This window comes from Callorhinus ursinus, unplaced genomic scaffold (genome assembly GCF_003265705.2).
Source record: "Callorhinus ursinus isolate GAN/ISIS: 27379988/994484 unplaced genomic scaffold, GSC_fseal_2.0 scaffold8, whole genome shotgun sequence".
Classification (NCBI taxonomy): Eukaryota; Metazoa; Chordata; class Mammalia; order Carnivora; family Otariidae; genus Callorhinus; species Callorhinus ursinus.
Window position 1 is genome coordinate 25689480 of NW_027397070.1, and position 26124 is coordinate 25715603.

General features: G+C 36.3%; 1 protein-coding gene across 2 annotated transcripts; it reads right to left on the reverse strand.

Moving 5' to 3' along the window:
* Positions 1–940: 940 nt before the first annotated feature.
* On the reverse strand, positions 941–24658 carry SAV1 (salvador family WW domain containing protein 1). Of its 2 annotated transcripts, XM_025870083.2 has the most exons (5): positions 24211–24654; positions 21176–21619; positions 10822–11092; positions 7604–7747; positions 941–1257 (listed from the first exon to the last, which is right to left on the reverse strand). In XM_025870083.2, the coding sequence occupies exons 1-5, from the start codon at positions 24302–24304 to the stop codon at positions 1056–1058; spliced, it is 1155 nt and encodes a 384-aa protein (XP_025725868.1). In that variant the 5' UTR covers positions 24305–24654; the 3' UTR covers positions 941–1055. The 2 variants fall into 2 exon arrangements, with proteins under 2 accessions (XP_025725868.1, XP_025725869.1); XM_025870084.2 differs by lacking the exon at positions 7604–7747 and having other exon boundaries at positions 24211–24658.
* Between the last annotated feature and the right edge of the window lie 1466 nt (positions 24659–26124).

Sequence of the window (26124 nt, forward strand, 5' to 3'; positions counted from 1 at the left end):
AAATTACTTAAACTAAAAATATATTTACATATTTACAACATATGTAAATGTAACTGAAGAGCTACTTAATATTGAAATTCACAGAATTCTAGAGATTTATAGGCTAAAAATGCCATAAATTCTTCTGTAATCAAATGTACTGCACTAATTATGAACAATGTCTTAACTATTAAAAGGAAAAAACTGGGAGGGAAATGGTAGGTTTTAAAGTTCTATGACAAATCCTTAGAAGATAAAAAAATACGTAAAATCAATTTAATGACCAAGATTTCTTAATGAATCCCTGATTGTCATTTTTGGCAGCTCAACCCAGTCTGTGGGGACAGCAGTGTGCTACATGCTGTCGGGGACCCACCACTGTCTCAGAGCCATGGTACTAAATTAAGAGCCCTGGTCAAAAGTAAGGAAATGATAGCAACTTTTGAGTGCTGTACACACCTTTCCCATACAGGCTAAGACATTATGCCTACATTTATTCCTAAAAAATTACAGGTCCTTTACCCTTTCATACCAAAAAATATGTTCTCAACATGTTTTAAAAGGGTTCTTTACGTTTTGGGAGGGAACCCTATATATTATATACATATACATTTATCACAATTAAGGTCCCAAATCCCATTCTGTGTTTTGAACTGCACAATGGTAATATTTAAACCAACTGATTCCAGATAATATTCCACATTAAAGCAGTACACATCTTTTTTTTTTTAAATACTGCAGAAGTTGTTTTTTAAAGAAAGATATTGCTACTGTCCGAGTTTACCAAGTGATCATTCCTATTTAATATCTGGTTATAATGAGACATTTCTTGCTGCATTTGTCTTCACTGAGAATATTCAAAACAGTTTCTAATATATAGCATTTAGAAGTGTTTGCTGTGTCGGCTCTTAATCATTTTTTTCTCAAAATATTTTTAATAACAAAATACATGTAAAATTAGAACTTTTAATTTCCAAAAAGCTGCCTTTATTAACCAAAGTACTTGTTTGCAGTTTTTTATCTGTGAAAATACTTTAAAGCCCTTACAAAACTTAAATTGTTTTTAAAAAATTAACTTAAAAATTCTTGCCATGTTGCTGAGCATACCACTGCTGTCTCTGCTTCCGGTTTTCCAACTCTGTGAGAAGAGCCTGTCTATAGGCTTCATACATTTTAACAATCTGTTCCAGTTCTTTCATGAAAAGCAACTTTAGCATTCCCTGGTATGTATCCAGGTCAGCCAGCTGGAAGAGTTCCCACTTCAGAATGTGGTCATATCTGTTTTAAAACATAATCATGCATATGTTCACAACACATACATAAATATGTATTTACAGCAACAAACTGATCTATTTTTATAAAGATCAACTTTATTACATCTAAACAAACCATAAGCTTTAATTAAAAATAACTCCGTTGTTAACTTACTTAAATATACTATTTTTTTAGGGGGAGGAGAAAACTGCTGATACTACTTCATTTCAATTTAAGTTAAAAAATACTGATTTCTTTATCAATTATTCTACTATTAACATTAGACAACAATGAACACAGATTTCAAACCCCTGTGGTTCTATAATTTCAGAAGAATATATATTCTACGCTATTCATAAGTTCACCTCAAGTTTAATTGTCAGAAACTTAAGAATGCTTTAGACCATATTATGCCCAAAGACAATATATAAAAATGGGCAAAGTCACTTGTGTTATTAGTGTTGACAGAACTTTGTGAGGAATGCTGTTCACTACAGCAAACAAGGAACTAAAAGGAATGAAGAGGAACCATCATTCGTGGGCTCTTTTCCTGAGGCTGATTAAAACAAAACAAAATCAGGCAGAAAGGGAAGAATAAGTTATTTTCAAAATGAGAGTAAGTATACTGTAGAAGTATGTGCGGAAGGACTCATGTTAGCTTGTATTTACATATATCTCAGAAGGCCTTTTAGTCCTCCTTCAATGGTAAGTTGATCCCATACTGACAGGGAAGTATGCAACAAAAACAGTAATTTAATTTACACTCTTAACTGAAAGACCTGAAGACATCACTCTGATCCAACTTCCCCATCTTACAGATCAAAAAACTGAACCTAAAGAGGCCATATATTTCTTGCAAAACTGTTTAGTGACCAAAAAACGAGAAAGGCAGTGTTACGGACCAAACTACTTCAGAGTCATAGTTTTGAATGTTGAGATTAGACAAAGAACTTGAACTACAGCAGGTCAAATACCTGTATGATAGTGAAGTTACACTTCTCAAATCATATATCATTCTGATATAATCAGAAGCTTTGATTGTAAATTCTAGTAAATTTATTTTTAATAGTCATTTATAATATTTCCTACCCAATGATCCTTTGATAATTCATTTAACATCTTATTCCAAAAGGATTCTCTAATATATATTTTTAAATGGTTTTTTAAAATGAGAAACAGTAAACAAATAATGAGCAGTCAGTATGAGCCACAGACTGTGCTTGGCACATTGACTTATATTTCTGTACAACTTGGGTACGTGTAACCAGGAATACCAGGAGTACAATATGCAGAACCACAAAAGAAACATACCTTGTTGGATCCCAAATTTACCTACTTAATTACTTGAGTACTGCAAATCTAATAGGTATACTTGGTAGAAAGCTTTATATTCTCTTTAGTGGGAAACTCCAACATAAATTAGAGAGATACCATTAAGAAATACTCAATGAGCCTCTATGAAGTAACAGTTGTGTTTCCTAGAACCTCTGCTATTCATGTAGCTTAAGATCTTATTTGTTTGAAACAAATTCATAATTCCTGTCAAAAAATCTTCATCCTCTAGAGTCAGAATTCCATAGCTAATGGGCATTTCAGCAATGTCTATTGATTCAAAATGCTTAAATTTTGAATGCCAGTTGAATTATAAGAACATTAAAGCACATTTATCATCTGTGTACTTTCTAGCAAGTAAAAAGGGAGAAGACTCAATTGGTAAATAACATACTCTTAAGATATGAACATCATTCTGTATAAGCATTCAAGTTTTAAAAAAAGGGAAAAAAAAGCTTCAGGCAATTTTCTGACTTCCCAATCACAGCATTTAGCATCAAAAATAGGATTAAGGTAGAAGCAACAATCAGAATAATTAGAGAAAATCCTTTGGGAAGAAGAAAAAGTGCTCTAGAAGAGCACAGATGAGAAAAGTATGCAAGGCACCCATTTGCCTTCCAAAATCTTGCCCCCTGCTGTTTTCTATGGGAATTACTTACCTTCTCATGTAATACTTCCCAATACGCTGTTTTGTTGTTTCTTAGGAAAAAATATAAAATTCCCATTCTTTTCTTCTTAACTAGACAAATCATCTGATTCCCCAGGTTTAATTTTTAGTCACTTAATGGTTTAAATATACAGGTAGGGGTGCCTGGATGGCTCAGTTGGTTAAGCGTCATCAGACTCTTGATTTGGGCTCAGGTCATGATCTCGGGGTCCTGGGGTTGAGCCCCTACATTGGGCTACCCGCTCAGTGGGGAGTCTGCTTGTCTCCCTCTCCCTCTGCTCCTCCCACCGTGTGCTCACTCTCTCAAATAAAGAAATCTTTAAAAATATATATACAGGTGGGGCGCCTGGGTGGCTCATTCGGTTAAGCATCTGCCTTCATGATCTCAGGGTCCTAGGATTGAGCGCTGCCTGGCTCCCTGCTCAGCAGGGAGTCTGCTTCTCCCTCTCCACCCCCCCCGACTCGTGTGCTAACGTGCACACTCTAATAAATAAAATCTTTATACACACACACACACACACACACACACACGCAGGTAAATCATTCAGAAAATAGGCTGTAAACTACTTCAGTAGCCTTATGCTTATTGTATCACTTCAGCTGTTTTTCCTAGGGCAGTATTCTACTTATAAGTAACCCATATATGCAAACATCAATTGCTATAATCCTACAAAAAATGTGTTCACACTCCAGTGGATGCTGTCTTTAAGGAGCCAAAAGTGCTGCTATTTCCAGCTCCAGGGATCACAATGTAGCCTAAGTCCCTGTGCCTGCCCTCCTAGGGTGTGCCCACTCTTCCTTTCTACCTTCACCCAGAGCTGGGGCAATGGTGACACTGCAGGATTGCCAAGCCATAGGAATAAAATACAATCCATGCCGCAGTACTGTTGGGGACTGGTGTTGGGGGTGTGTGTGAGGAATAATGGAAAGTACATATGTTCCTGATGGTCTTTTTCCTGTTATATACTAACCTTAGTATTTATTCTGTAGTTCAGCTTGATTACAGTTGTAGGACACATTACAGACTTTTGTGAGAGCTTCAGAAACATAACTTTAGTTAAATTCATAAATAAAAATTTAGAATATAATCTAAGTCAAGTTCGGAAGTATATGCAAAAATTGTTTTGGTGAGTTGCTGCTAGAGATAGAATTTTTAACATTTCAGGAAGTTAGAAGATTGGCAATTGTTTAGCAAAGGGAAAAAACATGCTAGTTTTTTGACTAAAAAAACCTCTCCTTTTGTTAAATAAATGATTCTTCATTATCTACGTCACAGATAACAGCTCATCCTTTGTTGACTATATATCAACCATTTCCATCTTCTGTAGAGACAAAAATTTTGGGCCAACTAAAAAGCAACAGGTTCCTAAACCTCTCATTTTAAGTTTTTATGCAGGAAAGAACTCTCATTTTAAGTTTTTAAGCAGTAAAGAAGTACCTGCTCTCTTGTTTCAGTATGGCTCATTCTGAGAGTCCTGACCTATTTGGCAAAAAAAAAACTAAGTTGCTCATTTCCTAAAGTTTTAAAGCTAGCCCACAGAACCAGAATTGAAAGGACTATAATCTTTGGGAGTCTTTCTTTTCATAAGCAGCAAGGAATTCCATTTAAGTATGATCTTTTCCCCCAAAAAGGAAAGCTTTTTGTGTTATTTCTCCCTAATGATGACTATACAGTAGAAAGAATAACCCTCCTCAATCTCATCAATTCCCAGAAATAAGAAAATTTAACAGTTGGGCATATATTCTTCCAGACTTAAGGAAAATATAAGTAACACATATTATATATGGCATAAGATCAGCATACAAAGGCTATACATACTGGTTGGTCAAGTGGTATCAAGAGTGAAAGAAGAGAGGGAAAAAGGGAAGAAAAGTCCATCTGCCATCATTCCTTACTCCATTCCTAGACTGTATGGGTAGGATCAGATAAAAAAACTGCAGTAGGTTAGACACCAAATCAAGCTAAACGTCTATGGATAAATGTGTACCTAATTTCAAGTAAACTAAAACAAAACTTTTGAAAAGCATGGTTTATATCTTGCAAAATAATATCTATAATTAAAATCTTTTTAAAAATTATATTATCAAGGTTTAAATTTGACTTAGAGGGGAAAAAAAGAACCAATGCGTTAGGACTAGAGCCCTGGAAGATGGTTTTGTCTCCACATCAGGCCATAGATTAACAACTGAATTTTCAGACTGAGAAGAATGTTTATGTTGGCCAAAAATTAATAAATATTTCATAGTAAATGACCAATAACTTTAGAAGAATGTTAATCTGGCCTAAATGAGCAGAATCATAATCAAATAATTATGAGACTTATCCTTGAGGTAACAAATTACTCAAATTTAAAGCCCGAAAAGAACCCAATAGAAACAAATGGCTCTAAGCCAAAAAAATAACTTCTAAAATCCCTAGGCTAAAGGCGTACATATATGCATGCATGAGCCCCCACCCAACATAGTTGGTAAATACATATTATGGTAAAAATTTAGATCAGAGTTGGCTTAACCCCTTGAAAATTTTATTTCAATGATCATTCTTTAAAATTATGGAAAAGTTACTATTTCAAAAAAGTATATATGAAAGGTTTTACATTCCTTTTATTTGAGTATCAAATATTTAACTTTTTTCCCAAATTCACTGTCCAATCATCTTAAACTATCTAAAACTCTTCTTTGGGCTATTTTATGCTGTTAATTTTGGTTTCTGAAATAAAAAAAGAAAGAGTAAGGCTACAAAAACCAGGAACGAAATGTTACCTTACAGAGTTGTTAAAGTACATGCTCTCATATATGAAATGCCTAGCAAAGTTTAACAGTAATTTAATATCTGCTCAGTATATAGTAATCATTCATTAAATAAGAGTTAATAATGACAAAAATTAAGAGCATGATCCTTGAAACTAGAGATAAAGGTTCGAAATCTACCACTTAATAGTCTCCACTTTTTTAACCTGTAAAATGGTTTTTGGAAAGATTATATGAGATAACATATGTAAAAGTTTAGCATCATAAGATACACAGGAAGTGATGGATAATCAATAACTATTTGCTTTCAAAAACTCCCTTTTCTGGGGCGCCTGGGTGGTTTAGCCATTAAGTGTCTGCCTTCGGCTCAGGTCATGATCCCAGGGTCCTGGGATCGAGCCCTCCATCGGGCTCCCTGCTCAGCGGGAAGCCTGCTTCTCCCTCTCCAACTCCCCCTGCTTGTGTTCCCTCTCTCGCTGTGTCTGTCAAATAAATAAAATCTTTAAAAAAAAAAAACCACCCTTTTCTGAAATCATGGCACTTTGAATATACCAGTGTTACTAATCCTTATCATGTTGGGTTATTGATCTGAATATCTACTTCTGTTTTTCCAGAAGACAGAAGCTCTTTGAGGCAGATTTCATTTATTCACAATTCTATTTCAAGAATAGTGCCTACTATGGCACCCAATAAATATCCTCAATGAGCCTGGCAAATTCACAGGCATCTTTAAAAACTACCCCACGTATTTTCTTCTTGAGCAGCTTTCCTTGCTCCACTCATATAATAAGAAGCCATATTAAGTGCTTATGCAAGGCAGCCACTGTGCCATGTGCTTTAAAATGCATGATCACTTATCCCCCATAGCTCAGTAGAGGGGAAAAAACTTAGATCTAAGTTCAGTGACTTGCTCAAGGTCATTCAGTATGTAGATGATGGAGCCAGAAATGAGACTCAGTTTCCTTCCTGAGGGATCTTGACCGCTATTCTATACCTCTGCCCCCAATCATCATCATCATCATCTTTACTAAGCTCTCTTAATGTACAAGGTATTGTGATTAAAAATACTTTAGATGCACTATTTTATTGAATTCTTAACCTTACGAGTAGGCACTATTCCTATCCCCAATTTACAGAAGACAAAACTAAGTTAAGCACTCTGCATGGGGTTACACAGCTAAAAAGTATCCGTGAACTCAAATCATCTCATCCCAGAACTTGCAACCATTACCTGTATTATTTCCTCAACACCCCAACGTCCTGCTGCTTCATCCTTGTACCTAGGACTTCCCTGGGTCCTTACTTTTATCACACGGTATGTATCACTTATTTACAAGTTAATCTCCCCTCGGAGAACATAAGCTTCTTATTGTATCCCTAGTTTAACATAGGTCTGCATACAAAGAAAGTGAAGAATCAATAAATGTTTGCAGAACTTACATTTCTAGTCAATGATTTTCAAACTTTATAAGCTGTGATAGCCCTTCCTTAAGTAAAATATTATTTAGAAGCCCAATATTATTAAGAGAAAAAACATAGCTCTGTGTGGGTTAAGCATCCCAGAGACTCCATTCCGGCTCCACTCACCCCTCAACAAAACTATGCTATAAATTCACTTACTTCACAGGGGCTCGAGCATACACCTGAAGCCAGTCAGGAATTTCTGCAGTATGATATGGATTTGCAGGTACCAGAAGGGACTGATTTCTTTCGGTTTGCTGTGGCTGATATGTGACAGGAGGGGGTTGGTCATACCGAGGTACGCTAAGAAAAAAGAATCGACATTCATCAGGATAAAGGCTCTAAACAAGAAATTGTAAAGAACAAATAATATTTAAATGTTTTTCAATGTGCCTCTTGCCCAAACTGAATTCCTTCTACCACCTAAAAAAACAGAAGTCTTTTTTTTTTTTCCTTACCACACCATAAGGTAAAGTAAAATCCACCTTCTCTTGGAAATTAGTAGGTCATTAGTGATGGATATAAACCTAAGCTAAATCTTTACATATAATTTTTTAAGGATTTTATTTATTTGAGAGAGAGAGAGAGAACAAGTGGGAGGAGGGGCAGAGGGAGAAGGAGAAGCAGACTCCCCGCTGAGCAAGGAGCCCAAAGTGGGGTTCAATCCCAGGACCCGGGATCATGACCTGAGCTGAAGTCAGACACTTAACCAATTGAGCCACACAGGTACCCAAAATCTTTACATATTTTTAAGAGATTTCTTCTGTCTGGTATTTATTCTTTTCAAGGAACTTGAAAGGAAGCTATAAAAAATTTGGAGCTAAATTATAACCTTTATACCAAGGCTTAAAACTAAAAGTAGTAATTTTCAGTAATAACTAGTAATTAGCTGTAAATTTATATTGGAAAGGCTGATAGTTTCTCTCAGAATGAGAATGGATACTTTCTTCCACCGTTAGGCTGAAAAGAGGATGTGGAATATGCAGTACAGAGGGAATGAGAACTGCGCTTGAATTATCCATAATAACCATTCTGCTTTTACCAAATTATGAGAACATATGGGAGTTAGAGTTGATTAGAACCTATTTTAAATCACAGAGACTTAAAACAAAAAGAAAAAACAGACCATGCTTTTAATTAGTTCTAATGGCCTAACTGGTGGGATAGAGAGAACAGCTAGGTGGAGAGGCAGTTGTTATATGGGAAAATGCTAAGGAAAAAGCACTGAACCACTTGAAGCCTAAAGACTGAAATTTGGGAGGCCAAAGTGATCTATTCCAGAATAGGAGACAAAACTGGAAGAGCCTGCTCCACACATCAATATTTATGTGTATATCAGAAAAGGTCACTGCAATACTAAACTAGGTTTAAGATAATTGTTAGACTGTGATTAACAATTTAAAGATCAATGTCCAAGTGGCACTGCAATTTTATATTTATCTCTTTCATAAGAAGGTACGAAGTAGGTACAAAGTGAAATATTCTTTGATAGCACAATTGGGGGGTGGGAAAGAACTGAGGCTTTGAAGTCTCATATGCCTGAGAGTTAACCTTAGTTTGGCCACCTCACAAGTTATATGAATGTGGGCAAAACTGCTTTATTTCTCTAAGCTTCAGCCTTCTTATTTGTAAAACTGGAATAAATTCATACCAAAGATGATTGTTCTCAACAGTAAATAAATGAGCTAGTAAGTCAAGTGTTCGGATTAGCATAATAGAGACAATCAAAAATAGTTATTAATACTATCTATGCGAGCTTAAGAAAGGTGTTTATTCTCTCTGGTTTAATGTCAGCTAACAGAGCTGCTAAGAGAAGCAAATTGTGAAAATGCCTTGTAAACTATAACAATTCTATAATAATGTAAGGTTACTGATGATAAACAGAAAAGTCAGCTCAATATACTCTCAAATCTGGTTGTGTGGACCACAGTCTTCTGCCACCTGGTGACAGTAATCTGTAATCATGTTTGGTTCTTTTTTTCCTTTTTGCATTTTCCATCATTCTTAGTCAACAAACATCTGGCTGCATTCCCACTATGTGCCTGTCTGTGTGATGAGTTCCACTCATCCCTGCCCTTGGTGGGAATCATAATCAGGTAGGAGGGGGCCTGAAAATGGAGACTAGGGAGCTTGCCTGAAATGGTTTAGAGAGTAGGCAAAGGGACCAGAGCCCAACACAGGCAGAGCAGTTGGTTTGGTTCTTTTGAAGTGATGACAATTTCAGTTGTTCAATAAACACTGAGTGCCACTAAATGGAATCGCTGGGAAAAGAAACTTTTCCAAACTGAATAAATCCAAATATGTCAAATGATACAATAATGATAAAGCTTAGTTTTCTAGGGGATAATATTAAAGTGTATTTTCACAACAATTTTAATGGTTCTAAAAAATGCAAAAAAGTCTGCTATAACCAAAGATTGTATTATGCTAGATGATACTAAGAACACCTATCAACATGCTGATGATACTCTACCCATTTTAAATTTTATGGCTCAGAGGTAGTTAACAGGAATTTATTTGCTATTTCATGACTAAGCTAGTACTAGTTTTTTTTAAATGTACTTTGAAATCTAGTGTGTGTGAATTTTACATTTACATACAGCACACCACAATTTGGATTAATCACCTTTCAAGTGCTCAATAGCTACATATGACAACTGGCTACAATATTCACAGGGCTAAAAGTTTGGTCACATCAGACCTACTGATAAGCCCAAAGGATCACTGGCTACATTTATTAAACAGATCTGGGATGTTTTGTACAGTTCCAATTTTCTCTTTCACAGTAAGAAACAGAACACAGCCAGAAACTGAATAAAACAGCAAGATGCTATCATTCAGAAGTATATTTTGACACATTAGGAGGGAGGTCTGTATTATTTATAGAATTTTAAATGGAAAGAGAGATGTTTTAATTATTTCAATTTCTGGGTATCTACAATAAAAACATTTTGGTATATTAAAGCAGAATCTGATCATACGAATACTGATTATGTTTTTTGAGGTTGTTTTACAAAGATCTTTTAATTTTTTTTTAAGATTTTATTTTTATTTTTCGACAGAGAGAGAGAACGCAAGCAGGGGGAGTGGGAGAAGCAGGCTTCCCTCTGAGCAGGGAGCCCGATGTGTGACTCGATCCCAGGACCCTGGGATCATGACCTGAGCCGAAGGCAGATGCTTAATGACTGAGCCCCCCAGGTGCCCCAAAGTTTTTTTTAATTATTAAAATCACTACTAAATATAAATCCAAAGAAAAATGTCATAAGCTTTCAAATATCAAACTTTAGGATGCCCTTCTCTTTGATGAAAATGTGAGCTCAAAATCTAACATTAGACAATCTCAAAACTAAAAGTTGAAAATAAAATTGATACTATACCTAGGAGCACAGGGATGCCTATATTGAGCTTTCTTATTTGTGTGATCTACATAGTAGGTTCCAAATTCTGATGACTCAACTCGCTCCCATCCTGGAGGAAGTCCTTCTCGCTCAAGAGGATGGCTCCAATGAGTTGTATTTGTGTTGTGATCTATATAGTATTTTCTCCCTCTCATTGTCCAGTCCACAGACCAGCCAGGAGGAAGAGGTAAATCTTCAGAACCATGGTTAGTTAAATTTCCTAAAGATGTAGCAGCAACTCTCCCAATACCTTATGAGGAAGAGAGAAAAAGAAGGAATAGAACAATTATTCAAAGCTAAAAAATATGACATCCGGAGAAACAGTCACAAAATTAACTATCCTAATTATACTCTTCTGTTAAAATTCATGATTTTATAATTATAAATAAGAATTTTCATAAAACTAGCCAGTATTACTAAAATTTAATTACAAAAAGAAGGAACAAGACTCCCTCTTTGAAATTAGTTTTGGTTGATGCGTCTATCACCAGGCTATACAAACATTTAACTATTAGCAAAGCTACTAAATATGTACACTGCTTAAAGAAAAGTGAAGAAAATAAAATTTCACATTTAAGATTTAAGATTTGACATTTCACCTAAAACAGCAAAAATAAACTTGTAAAACTGTGTCCAGTTTATAATTTCTTAAATATAATCTAGCTGTGCCCTAGAACCATTAAATAAATTTATCAAAGTAGCAACATATAAGGTCAACATACAAAAATCAATTAAGTATGTTTATTAACAACAACTGGAAACAAATTATACCACTTATTATAGCTCCAAAAAATCAAATACTTACATACAAGTAAAACAAAATACAGACAACAAATTATGTGCAGAATCTGTACACTGAAAACTACAAAACAGTGATGAAAGAACTGAAAGACAACCTACCATGTTAATGGATTGGAAGACTCAACATAGTTAAGATGACAATTCTTCCTGAAATGACCTTTAAGTTTAAGATAATTCCAATCAAAATTCCAGCAGGAGTTTTGTAGATACAGACAGAAACAGGCTCTAAAATGTATATGGAAAGGCAAAAGAACTAGAGAAGCCAAAAACATTTTTAAAAATAAGAATAAAGTTGGAGGATTCATGCTACCTGATTTTTTTCTTAAGTAATCTCTATGCCAAACGTGGGGCATGAACTCATGACCCCACTATCAAGAGTCACATGGTCTACCAACTGAGCCAGCCAGGTGCCCCTCATACTATGTGATTTTTAAGACTTACTGTAATCAAGACAGTATGGTATTGGCAAAAGGACAGACAGATCAATGGAACAAAGAATCCAAAATATACCTACACATACACAATCAATTGATTTTTAACAAAGGTAAAAAGGCAGTTTGATTGAGAAAGGGTAGTTCTCAACAAATGGTGTTGGAACAACTGGAGTCCATATGCAAGAAAATTAATCACAATCTATACCTTTTACAAAAATGAACTTAAGACAGATCATATATCGAGGGGCCCCTGGGTGGCTCAGTTGGTTAAAGTGACTGCCTTCGGCTCAGGTCATGATCCCCAGATCCTGGGATCAAGCCCTGCATCAGGGTCTCTGCTCGGCCGGAAGCCTGCTTCTCCCTCTCCCTCTGCTTCTGTTCCCTCGAACACTGTCTATCAATTAAATAAATACAATCTTTAAAAAAAAAAAGACGGATCATATATCTAAATGTAAACATAAAAACTATAAATCTTTTAAAAGAAAGAGGATAAATTTTCATGACCTTTCATTAGATAGAGTTCTTAATCATGATGCTGAAAGTGCAATCCATGAAATAAAAATATTGGTAAATTGGACTTTATCATAATTTAAAAAGTTTGCTTTATGAAAGACATTGTTAATAGAAAGAAAATCAAGCTACAGACTGGGAAAAATATTTACAAGTCACAAATTAGACAAAGGACTTTAATCTAGAATTCATAAAGAACTCTCAAAACACTAGGAAAATATTTTAAATGGGCAAAAGATTTGAACAGGCACTTCAAAGAAGATATATAGATGGTAAATGAGCAGATAAAAAATGCTCAAATCATATTAACCATCAGGGACATTGCTAATTTAAAAAAAACCCTACAAATTAAAACCACAATGAGAGGACAATACACATCTTTGAGAATGGCCAAAAAAAAGAAAAAAAAAATCTGACAACATAAGTTGTAATGAGGATGTGAAGCAACTGAAACTCTCATACACTGCTGGTGGAAATGCAAAATACTTCAGCCACTCTGGAAAACACTTCAGCAAGGTGTTATCAAGTTAAATATGTTTTCCATATGATGCAGCAATTCTATTCCCAAATATTTAACCTAGACAAATGAAAATGATTCTTCACACAAAAACCTGTATGGGGATGTTTATGGTGTTGAAAATGGAAACAACCCACATGTCCTTCAAGAGAATGAGTAAACCAGCAGACACACAGTGGAATCTACCATAAAAAGGAACTAATTATTGATACATGCAACAACATGGATAAATCTCAGAGGCATTACACAGAGTGAAAGGAGACAGCCTCAAATGTCTATAAATTATATGATTCCATTCATATGAAATTATTGCAAAGGCAAAACTACTAGGACAGAAAATTGTGGTTGCCAGGAATTAGGGATGGGGTGAAAAGACCAAGCAACTGTCACAGACCAAAGAACACTACACAAAGGGACAGCAATGAGGTAATTATTAGGGGTGACTGAAATGTTCTATAAACTGATTGTGTTGGCATTACGTAGATCGATCTATCTATTTATATCAAAATTCACAGAACTCTGTACCTTAAAAAAAAACCTTAAGTTTACTGTTTGTTATTTGGGGTGGGGGGAAGAATACCCTGGCTGCATCGTTTTATTCTCACATAAGAACAGTAATTGTGTATAACAAAATCACCCCAAGATTTATTTAGTTTATTTCCATAGATTAATGACACAGATTGAGCTCTGCATGAGTTTTTCCTTGTTGATGTACAATTATCTTGATAAAAACTTCTATTAATTCAATATACATGTGAGAACTGCCAAAAGCATGTCAGACAGAGCAAGAACAGTAAAGAAGTCGAAATAAGAACAGAGCACTGTGAAAAACTAGTTAGCCCAAAACACTACCTTGGTAATTTCTCCTTGTCCCTCCACAATCCTCCACCCTCTCCAGCAATATAGGAAGTGATTTCAAATAACTGGCAAAGGAAAACTCAATTTGCTTAATATGTATAATAAGAATAGCACAACATCAATCTATAAGAAAAATTAGTTTTGAAAAAAAAGGTACAAATTTATTAAAAAGAACATTCAGAAAATTGTCCCAAAGCAGAAAAAAAATGCAACTAAATTCTCCATTAAAAGAGAAAAAAGGAAGCAATGAATTCTCTAAAAGAAGACCACAAAGAAAAGCAAGAATCCAAAAGATGGTAAGGCAACAGAGATAAAAGCTGTGCTCAGGAAAGAAATAAAGATGAAGACAAAAACTGGAAGAACAAACATGCAGTGTTCATTACAATGGAGAAACCTGGCAAATCTTAACCAAGTATGATTGTTAATATCACCAGTAATGTCATATACATATACAAGTATCTCCCTATATTTCACATGATGAGGATACTTCACCTCTGTGCTTATTCCTTCCAAAAACCAAAAGCCCTATCTAATCATGAGAAAGACATGAGACAAAATCTAAATTGAAGGTCAGTTCACAAAATATCTAGCAAGTATTCCTCAAAACTATCAGGGTCATGAAAAACAAGAAAAGACTAGGCAACTGTCACAGACAAAGGACACTAAGGAGAAAAAGGCAACTGCATTCAATGTGGTACTGACTGGATCCTGGAACAGAAAACTGGTATTAATGAAAAAACTGGCGAAATCCAAATAAAACTTGGAGTTAATAAAAAAATTTTGAGTTCACAGATACTAAAAATAAAAACTCACTGTTTACCTTTGGAGGCAGCTAGGGTGCCAATTCATTATTCTAAAAACTATTAAATAAAGGGAAAGATTTAGTATTTATCCTTTCTTATATGAATAGCAACCAAATAATTGATGAGATAGTTCTTTATTACAGAATTCCAACTAAGCAAGAAGAAATGACAGAATTAGGGTATCGCCATTTGCAAAACCTAATGAAATACTGGATCTACCCAATGATCATTAATGGCTGTCAAATCAACAGGGAAAAGGCCGATGGAGAACTTCGTGATGAATGAACTGTGCTGACATCTGATCCCATCATCAATTTTAGGATCAAAAAGAGAAATTAGTCATTATGTGTCTCTGGAACTGATGCAGCAGAATGTATACAACAGCATCTATGAACTATTTTGGCAAAAAGAGAAACGCAAGAAAGAAAATAAACACAGTCACAGTATCCTTTGAGAAGAAAAGCATATATTTCCTAAAACATATGGGAACTACAGAACAAAACAAAGCTAACAAGCCTTTTGGTGAAATGGACCTTGGTTTCTATCAAACTGCAACCTGAAGGTTTATTTAATAAGTGTAGCTTAAGCAGTTTCTGTACTTAAAGAAAAAATGTTTAAACAAAAAATAAATAAGCCAATGTACTAAAGACATGCACATAGCAAATGACTTTAAAATCACATTTTAAAGCATGGAATGGCTTTATATTTTCTCATACTTCCATCATTAAAAATGTTGTACTACTGGCCATAACCAAGGATAGCAATTTAAAAAAAATTAGAGTCAATTCTTTGTACTCATATTGAGTTATTCATAAGAACGAAAACTTTTTGGCCCAACAGAGGTCCCCCTGGAAATATATAAACAGATTTCTAAATACAAACATTTTTAAAAACAAAAACTCTTACAGTAAAAAATAATAAAGTAATAAAAACTGTACAAGCTTCGAGCTTAAAATTGTGACAATTTTATTCATCTGCTTAGAAAATCCAAATTTCCATATACTGAACTTGCCTAAATCTAGAAGCACATACACCTCTACATTTAAACAATATTAGGTACCAAATACCAGATTTAAACTATGATAAAACGTGAAATTCATATTTAGAGGAAACACACAGACCCCTCTGTAAAAATTCTTATTTTTTTTTAATTAAACCTCAACAATTTGATAAGGGAGCCAAGATGTCCTCAAAGTTCCAAACAGGCTCATCAGCTTTACCAATGCCATCTAAAACCATGGTTCCTAACCTTTTCATGATACACTCCACCTGTATTTTCTGAAAGTGCCATGTGCACTAATTTTTTTCAAACTATTTGGGATAATTTTATAAAACCTATTGAGAGAAGAATGTACAATACAAAAAGACTAAAAATCAGATTTAAAACAAAACATTCCTAGTAATAAAATAGGTCCAGAAGACAGGGGGGAAAAAAAGCTATATTAAGCTCTAACACATGAGACCTCTGCTCTAAGTTCAGCTAGAAAGTTGAAACTTCAATAGCCAAACATGTCAAATCTGGAAAAAGCATAGAAGAGCACAAAACACTCTTATAAAAGGCATGAATACTAACAATTATGAGTGTCTCCTCTGTCCCTGACCCTTTTCCAAATTATTTCATATTCAAAATAGCTCTATAGGTAATAGAATCACTACCAATTTACAGATGAGAAAACAAAGGTTCAAGTAAGTTATTTCCAAAGCCACAGAATGGTATACAAATGACAAATTTATTACTAACAAAGTAATCAACAAACAAAAGATCAACTGTAATTCTTCAAAGAAAAGTATGACTGCTCATAATAAAAGAAAAAACAAGCTACCAATTTTGAATTGAACCAGTGGAAAAATAAGAACTTGTTTCTGAGATACAAGGAAAAAATATTAAGTTTTCTATTATTTCAATTAGTCCCAGAAAAGAATGAATGGCATTCATAATCCTCAGAATAACTTCAATTTGTAGGGATTAAGTGCAAACACCTTCCACGTATATAAAGTAATACATTCATAAACAATACATTATTACCCAAACACTAGGATAAAAGTATTATTTTGTCTCTCCACCAAGACTTTACTAGATATGTCACCAAAGAATTTAATCTCATACAAACCAGCAGATATCTGTGAAACCTGCCCTTACAAAGCTTGAAAATTCTGGTTTACTAATTTTGTAGTGGCTACAGAGAAAATGGAATCTGGAACTCTAATGAAGGTCCACAAGCTTCAGGGTAATAAATGCTAAATGCCATAGCCCACGTTACAATTAAGATGTTGATAAAGAGATCTACCTTTTCTCCTCCTCTGCAAAATAATTACAAATAAAGTTGTGTCCCTAAAATTTATTAACCCCTTCTCAAAGATGATTCTGGGTTCACTAAATATTTATGCATTTCTTGGGAGTAAACATTATTTCGGTGTTTTTTTGTAAAGGCTGACACTTTTCAGTTTGATTTTGGTAACCTGATTTCTTTAGTCATCTTTAAAAATAAAAGTTTTAAAAGTCTGTTACTTAAAACTGTATAGAACCAAATTATTTAAATGAAAAAAAAAAAGGAATTCATTCTGCCTTTAGTACTCTAACTGAAGACTTCCTGTTAACAGCTAAATTCCTTCCTTTCGCACATAGAGTAGGTGCCTGCCCAGTACACTGGCCAAAATGTTAAAGGTCAGATTTCACTGCTAAACCTAGAACTTGGTAAACCCTGAAACCCCCTGCGATATTATACAACCTGTTTTTGGCTTCTGCCAAATAAAATAAAAAAGTTAACCCTTAAGATAAGGTATTTCCTGAAGGTCTAAGTAACTGGCAGGATACACTACTTGCATTAAGTCATTACCAAACTATTTTCTTATCTTCCTAATGTTTACTACCTTAGTAACAACAATCAAAATTTAAAGGTTGTGAAAATAAATCTGTCTATAGCACATCTTTACCCTCCCACAAACTTACTTTCTCCTTTCCATTCACTCTAATTCCTTGAATTCTCTTCAGCATTAATCTTGAAAACATGGTTTCAAGTCTTTTCAAGATGAATTCAAGAAACTTCCAGCTATTGTTTCATATTCAGATTTTTTCCTTCTGGAAAAGACAGCTGTTAGGCTTTTCTGCTTGGTTAGTAATTGGTTATTAATCTTTCCCTGACACTTAACAGACTCCTTCAAAAGAGAACTGTTTTTCTCTAAAAGGTAAAACATTTAATCTTATTGCCCTGATATAAATTAATGCTATTAAGTGAAATTTCTCAAGCACATTATCACTCTAATAAATGCAAATCTTTTTTAAAAATGACTCCTTAGTTTGAAAAAGTATCCAATTAACTTGTATTTTATTTATCCCTAGTTCATGATTGGAAAGTTATTTTGAAATCTGTCATTAAACTGATAAAAACTATGTCAGACTGGCACTTGGGAGGATCAGTAGAAATTTAGTTCTTGCAGTATTTCCTCAACGACACTCTGTGAATCAGAATTTTAAAACAATATTTTAACATGGCATTATTAATTCTTCATACTTTCATTTAGGCAGAAAAGTGTTATGAGTTCTCAGTGATGTTCGCAATATAAATACACATGATAAAAGTAAGTGTGAAGAACAATCCATATTTATGGTAAACAAACTGTTTTAAGCTTTTATTCCTGCTACCTCTCAGCCACCAAAACTGTCTTTAGACTCCAGACTTGAAATCTCTGGATTCATTCACTTAGTCAACCACCTATGCTAATCCTATCTGAATCTTCTCTTTTCCTTATCTCTCATATCCCATTTGTGGCCAAGTCCCATCAATGCAGATGTGTCCCACTTCTCCCCTTTCTAAATGTTTGCAGCCTAAGTCAGGTCCTCATTAACATTTAAAATAATAACCTCCAAACATTCACCAAATGAAAGATTATGAAGTCAGTGAAACTATCCCTAAATAGTATGTAACATTAAGAAATTCTTTCAAGTAAAAAGCAGGGATATAAAACTGTACAGAGTATAATCACAACGTTAAAAAAAAAAAAGAATACCATAAGAAAAGATGAAGGAAATAACTGAAATACAACGAATCTCTGGCCTGATGGTCACTTTCCCTTAACTTTTCTGCCTTTTGCAAATTTTCTACAGTAAGCAGCGATTACTCTAAAAAATGAGTTTATTTTTTAAAACTTACTATTTTGGTTGGGAACAAATCATTTCTGAGGTTTAAAACTTATGATATTAGAAACAGCCAAAATAAACACCAAAGTATGCAACTGTCTAATCCTTTAACCTATACATTCTTTAAAACAAAAAGGCACTGGGGTGCCTGGCTGGCTCAGTCGGCGGAGCATGAGACTCTTAATCCCAGCATTGTGAGTTCCAGCCCCACGCTGGGGGGAGATTACTTAAAAAAAAAAAATCTTAAAAACAAAAAGACGCTCATCCATGCTCATTTCTATATGCCTAGAAAACCTCTCCTCTCAGATGTCCCAATGAGATTCCAATGTCAGCTTTCACAAAATAAGTTTTTACCAACTATTCTCCATTATTCCTCAGTTTTCAAAACTCCAGTGATTTACTTCTCCTAAACCCATAATTAAGTCTCATTTTTCCCTTAAAAGCATCACAGACTTGCCCTTCCTCTCCAATACCACCGGTACCTGCAGTCATCTTTTCTCTAGCAATCTATCCTGAGTACAACTAGTAATCTTTAAACACTGCTTTCATAAAAATGACTTGTCTTTGAAATCTGCAATGGCTTCTGTTTGATTCAAATTTATTTTTTGTTGTTAAACTGTTTGATTCAAATTTAAACCCTTCAGCTTATTGTTGGACCACAAATCTCCTTTCTACCTCACATCTTCTTTCTTCAAATTAGTAGAACTACAGAGTTCCTTGGATTTACATGTTCACTCTGTTTTCAGCAAGGGCTATTCCAAATTTTTCATCTAAAATGCCTTTCCTCTGCCCCATTATTCTGAAGTCCAAGCTCAAAGCACAGTTCAAGTTCTACTTCTTCCATGTATCATTCTTTAAGTGTTCCAGCCTACCCTGATCTCTCTTCCAACTCCCTATTGCACTTACTGTCAGTACCACAAAGTATAACAACTGTTCTGTGATTACTGTGCATATATTGGTTTTGTTCCCCAAATAAGATACCAGAGAGCAGAAACCAAGGTCAGAGAAAATGCTAGACACATAAATGATTAATACTAAATGAATAAGGGCACCTGAGTGGCTCAGTCAGTTAAGCATCTGGCTCTGGATTTCAGCTCAGGTCATGATCTCAGGGTTGTAAGATCAAGCCCTACATCGGGACACAATGGGCATGGAGCCCACATAAGATTCTCTCTCTCCCTCTTCCTCTACCCCTTACCCCCCAAAATACTAAATGAATGTTTTCTACATTCCTGCTCCAAACTGTTTGTTTGTTGTTGTTGTTTTGAGAGATAGAGAGGGGGGGGGGGAGGGAGAGAGAGAGAGAGAATCTTAAACAGGTTCCACACCCAGCATGGAGCCCGATGCCAGGCTCGATCTCATGACCCTGAGATCATGACCTGAGCCCAAATCAAGAGTCAGACACTTTAACAGACTGAGCCAAACTGTTTTTAAGTTACTTTGTTTGAAGTTTCATAGGTTAAAAAGTAAATGTCTCATGGATTTATTTTTATCCTGCCAAGATTTAAAGCCTGCAACTTACCAGGAAAAAAACAATTAGATAAAAAAGTTTAATTTTCAGCTTGCTTCGGTTTACCTAGTGTAATCCAGTACTCTGGGAATAAAGTAGAACTGTGCATTTTTCCTATCTCTTCTGTTCCTTGTACAAGTATTCCCAAGTTAGCAAATATGGAAAACAGATTTTAAAAAATTATATGGCTAGTATTTTTATTCCTAAAAGAACAACAAAAGGACAGACAACACACAATTAACCATTTGACAGTAAGTCTTTGTGACCAACCTGGGAAATAATTACTGGCCTAGGAAAACAGTTTTGCTAGGAGAAACAGTGCAGGCTGTAGCTGAGGAATGATGCAGTTGCCCACGGTATCCTTTACCGCGCCCAATTCTTCCTATCCACCTTTCCTTTCTTAGGTTTAAGTCCAGGTTCTTTGAAACTCTAACCTTCCCATTCTATCAAACCTAAACCTAGATTCAATCCAACTGTAGACATTAAATTCTCTAGGTTTTCAAGGTTCATAGTGTTAATAGTCTAGATAGCCTTCAGGTAAGTACTAAATTTTTATACAATGAGTTAATAAAATAAATGGGCACAAAATTCTTTCACTCAGTATAGATTACTAATTATTTGCAAGCTGGCTTAAGAAAACCGGCAAAATGGAAAAGTATTTTTCTCGGAGTGTCTATTGGGTTCCCAAGAAAATCCAGAAAAGAGCATCTTTTTAATTGTTAATAAATCTAAACTAATGTAGGATTTGTAATCTTAAGTTACCTGAAGCATGTCTCCCCTGATTCTGTGGCATTCTTTGGAAGAGATCGTGGTTGTATTCATAATATCTATAGTCTTCATGTGAACGATCTCCAAGTGGGCGCCTTCTCTGACCATCAAAATAATTATCTGAATAATAATATCGGGAACCAGAGTCTCCATTTTCAACAGCAAAATTAACTTCTGTTAAAAATGACTGAGAAGAGCCATACTCTCTAGGGACATCTGCTAGACTCCGGGCGAGATAAGAAGGTGCAGATAATCTGTTGCTTTCTCTTCTCATTATTTCATGAGGTGTTCTTTGAATTGGAGTTCTAAGGAAACTCTGGTTTCTTGAAACTATTCCATCACCAGAAGCTGAAAAGGCATTAGGACTTGAGTCTGGCAGACAGATATCAGTTCGTCTTGGAATTGTGGGACCATGCCGAATAAATGAAGGCATGAGATCTACAATAAAATAAAACAAAGAGTAAAATGACCACTTCAGTAAGTGATAATTACACTTTTCAAAATTTGTTCATTTACATCTATTACCCCCAAATGCAAAATTTCAATGAACTTAAGCAAACACAATTTAAAATTCTGATTTAAGATAGTCCTTGGGTATTTTAAAATTAAGGCTAATTTAATTAGTATTTTCCCACTCAAATGAATTTATAATTTGTATGAATGTGGTATGTGTACACTTAGTCACAATCAAACGTATTCTGCATACCACCATACATAACATGATGAAATGTCAGTAAGCTTAATTATGGTTAATGAAATACTCATGAATAAATGTGCAAAAATAAGAAGGAATCTAACAAATAGATACAGTTACCAACATAATTTAAGATTATTGTTTTGCTGATTTCACTTCATTTTCAAAATACCCAAAAATCCTTTTACAAGCAAACACAATTTCAAAAATAAAAAACAGAACATAATGCTATTCCCAAACATGTAAAAGTGGATTCCTTTAAAAAGACTTTAAAATAATCTGGTTTCCTCTCAGAATTACGTAATACTAGTACAGTAATCAAAAGTTGGAAAGTAAAAAATTTAGCTATGAAAATTAAAAAATAAATAGATCTCATTTCAAAGAGGCATACAAATGTTCAATCAGTTCAAAAATGCCAAGCCTGGGGCGCCTGGGTGGCTCAGTTGGTTAAGTGTCTGCCTTCAGCTCAGGTCATGATCCCAGGGTCCTGGGATCCAGCACTACATCAGGCTCCCTGCTCAGGGGGAGGTCTGCTTCTGCCCCTCCTCCTGCTTATGTTCTCTCTCTCTGTCAAATAAATAAATAAATAGATTTTTTTTTTTAAATGCCAAGCCCGAAACTATGGCTCCCTTAAGAACACATAATTATAATTCAAAAGAGAAGATAACAGTAGAACAATTGCCTTCAGGATATAGTACTTCTGAATACAGAACTTAAGTGGCTTAGACATGCCAGGTTACAAAGCAAATAACTTTATAACATGAAAAAAATTAGATTTGGAAACTTATTCATTTATTAAGTAAACAATATTAGACAGCACTGATATTAATAAGCTTCAGAAGCTAACTCTAGACAGAAGTTAATATCCAAATAAACTTGCTTTAAAGTATAGCTAACATGGGGTGCCTGGGTGGCTCAGTCAGTTAAACCTCTGACTCTTGAGTTCAGCCTCAGGTCGTGATCTCAGGGTGGTGAGATCAAGTCCCCTGTCCCAGCTCAGCAGAGTCTGCTGCACTCTCTTCCCCTCTCCCGTGGCCCCTCCCCCCTTCAGGTTCTCTCTCTCTCTCTCTCTCTCTCAAATAAAAAAATAAATCTTAAAAAAAAAGAAATCAGTTTTCAGGGGTGCCAAGCTGGCTCAGTGGGAAGAATGAGCTGCTTTTGATCTCAGGGTTGTGAGTTAGAGCCCCAATGCTGGGTGTCGAGATAACTTAAACAAATGAACTTTAAAAATATAAATAAATAAAAATCACTTTTCTGGTTACTGATGTACCCATTGATCTATTTTGTTGTTCTATAAGAAAGCACTGCAAATGCAAGGATAAATATCTAAGGCTAATGATGTAGTTATTATTTAAAAAACATGCTCTCCACACCTTTCTGTGTGATCCTGGGTAAATACTAGGAACCTCTATGAACAGCTTTCCCAATTACAGAATGAGGTAATGCTTAAGTCACAAGATTTGTAGGAGAAGAAGGACACTTACACAAAGTGCCCACTATGCAGTATGAACATGAAAATATTAGTTCCTTACCTCACAAATGTTTTGAACACAAAAGCAAGAATTTAAAATTCAAAAGATACAGCTGAAAAAACAGAGTCAAATGCTTAAATTGAAAAGTGTGGCGGGGAGGCAGAGAGAAACACAAACTATTAAAGTTAAAAAAAAAAAACTTTTTGGCAATTTCTCCTAAAGTACGATAGAAATTTTTGCGTACTTCGCCTTTTTTTTTTGGACTCGGGGAGGGAAGGTGGTATTTGAAGCAATTCTCACTTAAATACCCAAACACACATGATTTTGGCTTCTCTAAGACTGATGAGGCTTTGGATAGCGGCTACAACAGTGACGATCAACTGTCACCTCCTCACGTCTACAGCACGCAAAAGGGCTAAGGAATTCTGCCCGAGTTCGCACAACTTCCTGCACCACGAGTGACACCCGAAATGTTTGCAAACACAAGGCATATCTCGAGGTATCTAGAAGAGGAAAAAGTGTGCCCCAGTCTAATCACTTTCACCCCTGTAGCATCAGGGAATCAGCAATTTAAGTGTTCCCAAAGAACCTCTTCTAGTAAAACGAAACAACACTCTGCCCTGGGGGGGAACAGGAAAGTTTGTTATTTTTAGGGAGGCCCACGGGGGAAGGACTAATCTAAGCTTCTTACACTTTATCGGCTTTCAAACAATGACCACCACTTCAGGCACAATACAGTTTTTAAAAACAGTATTTCACAGAGACCAACAGGAAAGAGAAGCCGCAGGGAGCCGCGTCGGGCGCCCGCCAGGCTCCCGGCTGCCGCTGGGGCCAGGTGTGGGTGCGCCCCGCCCGACACTCACTCCGCAGCAGAGGCGACGTCTCTTTCTTCACGTACTTCCCCTGCACCTCAGCGGGCTTGGACACTTCGTTTTTGGTTTTCTTTCGGGACAGCATCCTTGTCGACGAGGCCCCAGGCCGCGTCAAGCAGCCTCCTTAGGGCTCCGCGAAGGGCGCCGGCCGGCCCCGCCGCCACCTCCGCCGGCGCCGCCGCCTCCTCCCCTCCCGAGCCGCCGCCGCCGCCGCCGCCGCCTCTGCCTCTCCGCAGCCCGGGGTCGCCCGCAGGGACTGCCGCATGTTCGGGGCGCTAAGCGCGCCGGCTACAACTCAGTCACTTGTCAGTTCCTTCCTGGAAATCTGCTCGCTCCGCGATGCTGCCCGAGAACTCCGTGAGCAGAGGCCAGAAACGCCCGGCCAGGGCCATGGTCCGCGGAGGGCCGCCTAGTAACCGCTACCGCCGCCGCCGCCTACGTCCCGTAAACTTTCCCCGCGGCCGCTGGGAATTCTGGGAAACTCGACGCAGCGCGAGCGCCGCCGCCGCCCCTCCCCCACCCCAGCTCCGGGGCGCGGCTCGGGCTGCGGGACGCCGGGCGGCGCTGTCAGCTAACGGGCCGGCCCCTCTGTCTCCTCGGAGGAGAAGCGGGTCTTGCGGTCGAGAGACAAGAACCAAATCTGCCAGACTGAGCGCGGGAGGCCGTCGCGCGCTCTTGCAGTGGAGCCCCTTCTACCCACAGATGTTTCCCCGGGACCTTGAGGGAGCGGGCGACGCCCCCCGGAGAAGCGTTCCCGTCGTCATACTTGTGTGAGGACGTCCCTCCCGGAGTTTCTTGGGCTGGTAAATTCAGGTCCCTGATAACGCAGAATGCGAATAGAGTTGAAAGACAAAAAAAAAAAAAAAAAAAGAAAAAAAGAAAGAAAGAAAGAAAGACCACAATCCCCAGGCTAGTGCGGTGACAAAAAATTCAAGATGCCTCTTTTTCTTGAAAACACTAATCTGTCCAGAAATCGTTAATCAATCATCTCCTGTATGCCAGGGTGTGCCTCTCTGATAAAGGAAAAACAGAGGGAAAAAGCAAAATGGAGTTTATACTACCTCTTCGATAAATTTGATGTTAGCATAATATCTCATCATCCCTCTCATTGTTACATTGAATAGCCACGTATTTCCACTTGGAATTTAATATTACAATCTTAGAATTTTTTAGGATTTTGAGTACTAAAGGTCAAGAACTGAAATTTTTAATTCAAAACAGAGCTTAGTTTCTTCTGTTTGACTTAGAGGAGCTGCCAAATGTACACAATAACATTTGGAAAATAAGAGGATCCATTCCCTACTGAACAGATTAAGGCTTTGATAATGGAGAATGCTTTCCCTGAGATCAAAAAAATCTTAAAAGAGATGTAAAACAATTAAAAGGCAAGGATTTTTTTTTTTTTTTTTTTTACTACATAAGATTAGGAAGAGGATCAAATTTGTTTTGCCATGAACAAACCGATGAGACGTTTAGTGTCTGTCTCCATCTTTGTATGCTGTTATGTTGCCTTGGTACAGAGTTTCTCACAATTAATTCAATAACCAACAAATACTTGTTGAGCATCCACTATGCTAGCACTGTTTTAGATGCTTTGAATATAGCAATAAACAAAACAGACAAGAATCCCTACTCTCATGGGGAAGAGAAACAATAAAGAAGGAAAATAAGTAAAACATACTGTGTTACATAGTAACAACTGTGGAGGTGAAAATAAAACAAGAAAAAGAGGGTCTGCGATTTTAGGCAGTGTAACAGAATCCCTGGAGAAGGCTCTTGAGAAGGAGATATTGGAGTTACTTGGCAAATTGGAGGAACAGGAAGAAAGTCTATGTAGCTGAAGCAGAGGAGAAGCATAGTGGGAAATAAGTTAGGTAACAATGGCTAGAGCATCAAGGGCCTTGT

What these genes read in the sequence shown, in the direction of transcription:
- SAV1 (XM_025870083.2), bottom strand. Translation starts at nt 24,304, where the DNA reads ATGCTGTCCCGAAAGAAAACCAAAAACGAAGTGTCCAAGCCCGCTGAG. An exon ending in TCAGGGGAGACATGCTTCAG is followed by an intron (nt 11,093 to 21,175) that starts GTAACTTAAGAT and finishes CTTCCTCATAAG; the next exon opens with GTATTGGGAGAGTTGCTGCT. An exon ending in AGGCATCCCTGTGCTCCTAG is followed by an intron (nt 7,748 to 10,821) that starts GTATAGTATCAA and finishes CTTTTTTCTTAG; the next exon opens with CGTACCTCGGTATGACCAAC.